The sequence below is a fragment of the Belonocnema kinseyi genome, chromosome 1, assembly GCF_010883055.1.
Source record: "Belonocnema kinseyi isolate 2016_QV_RU_SX_M_011 chromosome 1, B_treatae_v1, whole genome shotgun sequence".
Lineage (NCBI taxonomy): Eukaryota > Metazoa > Arthropoda > Insecta > Hymenoptera > Cynipidae > Belonocnema > Belonocnema kinseyi.
The window spans coordinates 2331657-2340608 of NC_046657.1; the positions used below are offsets into that span (position 1 = coordinate 2331657).

General features: G+C 21.3%; 1 protein-coding gene across 1 annotated transcript in view; it reads right to left on the minus strand.

The window, feature by feature from the left end:
• Nucleotides 1–1863: 1863 nt before the first annotated feature.
• Nucleotides 1864–8952, minus strand: part of LOC117167591 (DNA-directed RNA polymerase II subunit RPB3) — a 28611-nt gene continuing 21522 nt past the window's right edge. Inside the window, exon 5 of the mRNA XM_033352648.1 lies at nt 1864–2141. Coding sequence (XP_033208539.1) covers nt 1957–2141 — 185 coding nt within the window. The 3' untranslated portion in view covers nt 1864–1956. The remainder of the gene's footprint in view (nt 2142–8952) is intronic.

Below are 8952 nucleotides of genomic sequence, written 5' to 3' on the forward strand. Positions count from 1 at the left end.
TATATATCTTTTGAAAATTAAAATTCGAAAATTTTTTCTAAAGCCTCCAGGGGACTTCGTTTTCGTACGAAAAAATTTTATGTGCCCTTATTGCATCCGGACTCACAATTTAAAAAATAAGCTTCGAAATTTTAAATGTTGAAAATAATTTTTGAAACTAATATCTTATTGTTGTAGTTGTAATCAATAAAATATATTTATAAAAAATTCTAATTTTAAAATTCGGAAATTTTCCAATTCGGAAATTTTCTAATTCGGATATTTTATAAATCGGCAATTTTCTGTCGGGAATTTTATTATTCGGGAATTTTCCAATTCGGTAATATTATAAACAGTCGTGAATTTTATTATTCGGGAATTTTATAATTCTGAAATTTTATCATTCGAAAATTTTATTTTTCGGGAATTTTCCAATTCGGTATTTTTATTTTTCGGCAATTTTATCATTGGTGAATTTTATTTTTCGGCAATTTTCCAATTCGATATTTTTATTTTTCGGTAATTTTATTATTCTTGTATTTTATTATTTGGGAATTTTCCAAATCGGTATTTTTATTTTTCGGCAATTTTATTATTCGCGAATTTGATTAATCGAGAATTTTCTAATTCGGGAATTTTACAGTGTCAGGAATTTTATTTTTCGGGATTTTTCAGTCGTCCCATTTTATTGTTATTCAATTTTTCAAATACAGGAATTTTCAAATTTAGGAATTTTATTATTTTTCAATTTTTCAATTAGGAAATTCAATTATTTAGGAATTTTATTGTTCTGAAATTTTTTAATTAGGAAATTTTATTATTTTTTAATTTTTCAAATTCGGGAATTTTATTATTAAGAAAATTTTCAATTCGGTAATTTTCAAATTTAGGAAATTCATTATTTGGAAATTATTCAATTTGTGAATTTTATTATTTTTTAATTTTTCAACTAGGAAATTAAAAAATTTTTCAAATTCGGGAATTTTATTATTTGGAAATTTTTTAATTTCACAATTTCTTTATTTGGAAATTTTTCAATTAGGAAATTTTATTATTTAGGAGTTTTTCAATTTGGCAATTTTATTATTTGGAAATTTTTCAAATTCGGGAATTCTATTATTTTTTAAATTTTCAATTAGGAAATTTTATTACTTATAATTGTTCAATTTGAAGAATTTTCAAATTTAGGAATTTTATTATTTTTCAATTTTTCAATTAGGACATTTTATTATTTGGGAATATTTCAATTCGGCAATTTTCAATTTTAGGAATTTTATTATTTGGGAATTTTTCAATAAGAAAATTTTATTATTTTTCAATTTTTAAATTAGGAAATTTTCAAATTCAGGAATTTTATTATTCGGGTAATTAAAAATTTTTTTTTTCAAAATTGGCAATATTATTCACTGTTCTGGAATTTTCGAATTCGGGAATATTAAGAAACTCTTTGAGAATTTTATTATTCGGAAATTTTCCAATTCAGGAATTTTATTATTCGGGAATTTTCAAATTCATGAATTTTATAATTCAGGAATTTTCAAATTTAGGAATTTTATTATTTGGAAAATTTTTCAATTCGGGAATTTTATTATTTTTCAATTGTTTAATTACAAAATTTTATTATTTTTAGATTTTTCAATTAGTCAATTTTCAAATTCAGGAATTTTATTATTTTTCAATTTTTCGATTTGGAAGTATTAATATTTTTCCGTTTTTTAAATTAGGGAATTTTAGAATTAAGGAATTTTATTATTTGGAAATTTATCAATTTCGGAATTTGATTATTTTCCAATTATTCCAATTTAAATCAAACTTTATCTAGTTTTTCGTAATCCAGTGTCCCTAAGCAAAAAAACAAACAAAAAAAATAAATAAAAATAATCATTTTCGAAGATGATTTAAATTTTACTTCGGAAATTATAGTTACATGATAAAATAATTCTTACTCTAAGTGGTATAAAATTTAAACTAAAAAATCTAATGGTGAATGCTGAGAGCGTCGCTGTTAACTTCGTGACTCAACTGGGTTTGCAAGTTGGACAATTTATTTTTCAGAGCTGCGATTCCCATCATCACTATATTTTCGGGTTTCAGAGCTCCACTGCTTTCGACATTGAAATAGTATTTATTTGGCTTTGCTTCCCAATTAAAAGGAGCCTCGTCTGAAAATAATTTAAAAAATCATTTTTTATTTATTATTATGTATTTGTTTATCAAGGCGAATTAAAAAAATAAAATAAAATGAATTTAAAACAATTTGAAAAAAGTTCATTGAGTTCAGAAACTTCGAAATGAGCTTAGAAAAATGCAACGGATTTTGAGGGAATATCTGAGAATTCAAGGTGAGGTTAAATAACTTCAGGATCAATTAAATAAATACTCTTAAAAATTAAGAAAGAATCATTGAAGAATTACAGTGATTTAAATAAATTCAAGAGAATTACGAAGAATTAAAAAGAATTAATTCGGAGTAAATTAATAAGAATTTAAATAAATTGGAAAAATTGAAGGAAAAAATCGACAAAAAGTCCATTTTTTTCAGTAAAATTTTAGTGAATTTAGAAGAATTTAATAGAAATTAGAAGAATTCGATGAAATTCATTTTTAAAAATTTAGCTGAATTTAAAAAGCAATCAAATTAATTGAAAATAAGTGTTAAAATATGATTTTTTTTTAAATCCACTGACTTAAAAAAATTAAGGGAATTTCAAAAAATTTTTAAAAATTCAAAGTAAATTAATAAAAATTCACGGCGAATTAAAAAAATTAAAATCGCTTCAAATATTTAAAACTACTAATTTCTAAACAAAAAAGTGATTAATAACTACAAAAGAATTTAAATTAATTGGAATAATTCAAGAAAAAAATCATGAATTTTTAGCAGTAAAATTTGAGTGAATTTAGAAGCATTTAATAGACATTAGAAGAATTCGAGGAAATCCATTAAAAAAAATTTAGCTGAATTTAAAAAGCAATCAAATTAATTGAAAATAAGTGTTAAAATATGATTTTTTTTTAATACACTGACTTAAAACAATCAAGAGAATTCCAAAAAATTAAAAAGAATTCAGGGTAAATTAGTAAGAATTCACGGTGAATTAAAAAAAAAATTAAAATTATTTCAAAATTTTTGAAACGCTAATAATTTCTACCAAAAAAGTGACTAATGATTACAAAATAATTCAAAAAAATTTATATGAATTGGATTAACTGAAGAAAAAAGTCCATTTTTTCAGTAAAATTTGACTGAATTTAGAAGAATTTAATAGAAATGAAAACAATGATATAAAATTCATAACAAATCAAGCTGAATTTGCAAAGCATTCAAATAAATTAAAAAGAATTTTAAAAAATATGATTTTTCTTAATCCACTGACTTACAAAAAATGAAGAAAATTCGAAAATTTTTTTAAAAATTCAAAGTAAATAAAAAAAATTAAAATCAATTCAAATTTTTAAAACCCTACTAATTTTTTAGGTAAAAAGGCGACTAAAGACTACAAAATAATTGAACATAATTTTAATTAATTGGAAAAATCGAAGAAAAAAAATTGCAAAAATCCATTTTTTCAATAAAATGTGAGAGAATTTAGAAGAATTTAAGAAAAATGAGAAAAAGTCAATAAAGTTGGTTAAATTCAAATGGAGTTTAAAAAGTAATTCAGTGAATTGAAACTAATTATAAAATTATAAATTTTGTTTAATCCACTAAATTAAAAAAAGAAAGGGAATTCCAAAAAATGTAAAAGAATTCAGGATGAATTAAAATTAAAATGACTTCGAATTTTTGAAACCCTACTAATTTCTAAACAAAAAAGTAATTAATAACTACAAAACAATTCAAAAGAATTTAAATGAATATGAAAAATCGAAGAAAAAAATGTATTTTTTCATTAAAATTTGAGAGAATTTAGAAGAATTTAAGAGAAATGAGAAGAATTCAATGGAATTCAGACAAAAATGAAGATGAATTTAAAAAGGTATCAAATAAATTGAAAAGAATTTAAAAATAATGAATAATTGAGTAAACTTGGAAGCATTTAAGTGACTTTAAAAAAATCAAGGGAATTCAAAAAAAAAAAAAAAAAATTAAGAGAATTCAGGGTAAATTAATAAGAATTGAGGGTGGATTAAAAAAATTTAATCACTTCAAATCTTTGAAAACCCTACTAATTTCTACCTAAAAAGGCGACTAAAGACTACAAAATAATTCAAAATAATTCAAATGGACTGGAAAAATTAAAGAAAAAAATCCAGTTTTTCAGTAAAATTTAAAAGAATTTTATAAGAATTGAAAAGAATTAAGAAGAATTCAATAGAATTCATAAAAAAATCAAGTTGAACTTAAAAAGCAATCAAATGAATTGAAAAGAATTTAAAAAATGTATTTTTTATTTTAATCTCCTCACTTAAAAAATCAAGGGAATTCCAATTTAAAAAAAAATTCAGGGTAAAGTAATAAGAAATCAGACTGAATTTCCAAAAAATTTCATTATTTCAAATATTTGAAAATCCTACTAGTTTCTAACAAAAAAGTGATGAATGACTACAAAATAATTTAACATAATTTAAATTTATTAGAAAAATTGAAGGTAAGAAATCGAAAAAATCAATTTATTTTAGTAAATTTGAAATTTTTCAAATCGAGAATTTTCAAATGAAGGAATTTTATTATTTCGGAATTTTTCAATTCGGGAATATTATAAAATGATTTGGAATTGTATTATTCTGAAAATTTTCAATTCGGGAATTTTCATATTTGGAAATTTTTCAATTCGTAAATTTTCAAATTTAGTAATTTTATTATTTGGAAATTATTTATTTTGGAATTTTCAAATTCAGAAATTTTATTATTTGATAATTTTATTATTTTTCAATTTTTCAATTTTGAATTTTTTCAATTCAAGAATTTTCAAAGTAATTTTATTATTTGGAATTTTTTTATTTTGGAATTTTCGAATTCATGAAATTTATTATTGGATAATTTTATTATTTTTCAATTTTTCAATTTTGAATTTTTTCAATTCGGGAATTTTCAAATTTAGGAATTTTATTATTTCGGAATTTTTCAATTCGGGAATATTATAAAATGTTTGGGAATTGTATTATTTTTAAATTTTTCAATTCGGGAATTTTAAAATTTAGGAATTTTTATATTTGGAAACTTTTCAATTCGGGAATTTTCAAATTTAGGTATTTTATTAATTGAGAATTTTTCAATCTAGAAATGTTCAAATTCGGTAATATTATCAAATGTTTGGGATTTCTATTATTTTGAAATTTTTCTATTCGGGGATTAAAAAATTTAGCAATTTTCATAATTGGAAATTTTTCAATTCGGGAATTTTCAAATTTAGGAATTTTATTATTCGAGAATATTATAAACTGTTTGGGAATTTTAATATTAGGAAATTTTCAAATACAGGAAATTTATTATTTGTGAATTTTTCAATTCGGGAATTTTATTATTTTTCAATGTTTCAATTAGGAAATTTTATTATTTTTCAATCTGGGATTTTACTATTTGGGAATTTTGTTTTTATGGACTTTTCAAAATTGGTAATATTATTTATGGTTCGGGAATTTTCCAATTCGGGATTTTTGTCGGGAATTTAATTTTCTGGCATTTTTCAGTCCCAAATCAAGCCACTTTGATCTAGCGAAAATTTTTTTTTTCTATTTCGAAAAATCCAAGGTTTCAATCATACTGGATTTTATAAATTTGTCATATTTTCAAGGTTAGGAAATAAAAATCCAGAGGCAATATTTACTGCCAGAAAATAAAATAAATCCAATGAAGAATAATCAATAAATATAAATTATTTGTAAAATGTTTTACACTGGTCTTCTTCTGATTCGCTGTATTGGTTTAGATTGGTTTAGCTGTATTAGAACTTTTTTTTCTCGATTGAAAAAACTTTATTTAGTAAAAATTCATTTCTTCAGTGGAAAATTTAATCATTGAGTAAAATATATTACCTTATCAAAATATTTCATTATTGTACTTTTAATAAATAAATAACATTTATTAAAAAAAAAAAAAACAATTTTTAATAGCCTATATTCGGAAATTTTCTAGTGTCAGGAATTTTAAAATGTCGGATATTTTATAATTCGACAATCTTCTCCCACGAATTTTTTTATTCGGAAATTTTGAAATTAGGAATTTTATTATTTGGGGATTTTATTATTCATGAACCTTACAATTCATAAATTTTTTTATTGGACAATTTTTCAATTCGGGAATTTTTCAATTTGATTATTTACCAATTTTTCAATTCGGGAATTTTATTATTCGGAAATTTTTTAATTCGGTAATATTATAGACTGTATGGGTATTTTATTATTGGTAAATTTCTACTATTTGGGAATTTTATAATTCTGGAGTTTTCAAAATTGCTAATATTATTTTGCCGTTTAGAAATTTTATTATTCGGGAATATTATAAACTGTTCGGGGATTTTAATATTCGGGAATTTTCGAATTGAGGAATTTTATTGTTTGGAAATTTTTCAATTCGGAAATTTTATTACTTTTCAATTTCTCAATTAGGAAATTTTATAATTGGTATATTTTGAAATTCGGTGAAATTATAAAATGTTTCAGAATTTTCTTATTTGGGAATTTTTTAGTCAAAAGAATTTTATTATTCGGGAATTTTTCAATTCGGGAATTTGATTATTTTTCAAGTTTTCCATTAGGAAATTTTATTATTTGGAAATTTTCAAATTCGGCAATATTATAAAATGTTTGAAAATTTTATTATTTAAAAATTTATCAAATTCAGCAATATTATAAAATGTTTGGGAATTTTTTAATTAAGAGAATTTTCAAATTCGACAATATTATAAAATTTTTGGGAATTTTATTATTTGGGAACTTTTAAATTAAGGGAATTTTATTATTCGGGAATATTATAAACAGTTCAAGAATTTTAATATTAGGAAATTTCCAAATTCAGACAATTTATTATTTGTGAATTTTTCAATTCAGGAATTTCATTATTTGGGAATTTTTCAATTTATGAGTTTTATTATTTTTCGATTTCTCAATTAGGAAATTTTATGATTTCGATATTTTCAAATTCGGTGAAATTATAAAATGTTTCAGAATTTTATTATTTGGGAATTTTTTAATGAAAGGAATTTTATTATATGGGAATTTTTTAATCAAAGGAATTTTTTATTCGGGAATTTGTTCATTAAGAAATTTTACTATTCTGGAATTTTTCAATTAAGGAATTTTATTATTTAAGAATTTTGTTATTCTGGTATTTTCAAAATTGGTAATATTATTTACTCTTCAGGAATTTTATCATTCGGTAATATTATAAACTGTATGGGAATTTTTAGATTCGGGAATTTGCAAATTTATAGGAAAGTATTATTTGGGCATTTTTCAATTTGGGAATTTTATTATTTTTCAATTTTTCAATTAGGAAATTGTATTATTTGGGAATTTTTCAATTAGGGAATTTTATTATTTTTCGACTTCTGATCTAGGAAATTTTATGATTTGGATATTTTCGAATTCGTTGAAATTATAAAATGTTTTAGAATTTTATTATTTCGGAATTTTTTAATAAAAGGAATTTTATTACTCGGGAATTTTTCAATTAAGGAATTTTATTATTTAAGAATTTCGTTATTCTGGAGTTTTCCAAATTGGTAATATTATTTACTCTTCAGGAATTTTATTATTCGGGAATATTATAAAATGTGCGGGAATTTTTATATTCAAAAAATTTATTATTTGCGAATTTTTTAATTCGGGAATTTTATTATTTTTCAAGTTTTCCATTAGACAATTTTATTATTTGGAAATTTTCAAATTCGGCAATATTATAAAATGTTTGGAAATTTTATTATTTGAAAATTGATCAAATTCAGCAATATTATAAAATGTTTGGGGATTTTTAAATTAAGAGAATTTTCAACTTCGACAATGTTATGAAATTTTTGGGAATTTTATTATTCGGGAATATTATAAACAGTTCAGGAATTTTAATATTCGGGAATTTCCAAATTCAGACAATTTATTATTTGTGAATTTTTCAATTCGGGAATTTTATTATAGGGGAATTTTTCAATTCGAGATTTTTATTATTCAGGAATTTCCAAATTCGGTAATATTATAAACTGTATGGGAATTTTTAGAATCGGGAATTTCCAAATTTAGGAAATTATTATTTGGGAATTTTTCATTTTGGGAATTTTATTATTTTTTAATTTTTCAATTAGGAAATTTTATTATTTGGAAATTTTTCAATTTGGCAATTTTATTATTGTTCGATTTCTCAATCAGGCAATTTTATGATTTGGATATTTTCAAATTCGGTGAAATTATAAAATGTTTCAGAATTTTCTTATTTGGGAGTTTTTTAATCAAAGCAATTTTATTATTCGGGAATTTTTACATTAAGAAATTTTACTATTCGGTAATTTTTCAATTAAGGAATTTTATTATTCAGAAATTTTTCAATTAAGGAATTTTATTATTTAAGAATTTTGTTATTCTGAAGTTTTCAAAATTGATAATATTATTTATTCTTCACGAATTTTATTATTCGGGAATATTATAAAAAGTTCGGGAATTTTTAAATTCAAGAAATTTATTATCTGTGAATTTTTCAAATCGAGAATTTTATTATTTTTCAAATTTTCCATTAGAAAATTTTATTATTTGGAAATTTTCAAATTCGGCAATACTATAAAATGTTTGGGAATTTCTCAATTAAGGGAATTTTCAAATTTGACAACATTATGAAATTATTGGGAATTTTATTATTCGGCAATATTATAAATAGTTCAGGAATTTTAATATTCGGAAATTTCCAAATTCAGAAAATTTATTATTTTTGAATTTTTCAATTCGGGAATTATATTATAGGAGAATTTTTCAATTCTAGATTTTTATTATCCAGGAATTTACAAATTCATTAATATTATAAACTTTATTATGTTATATATAGTT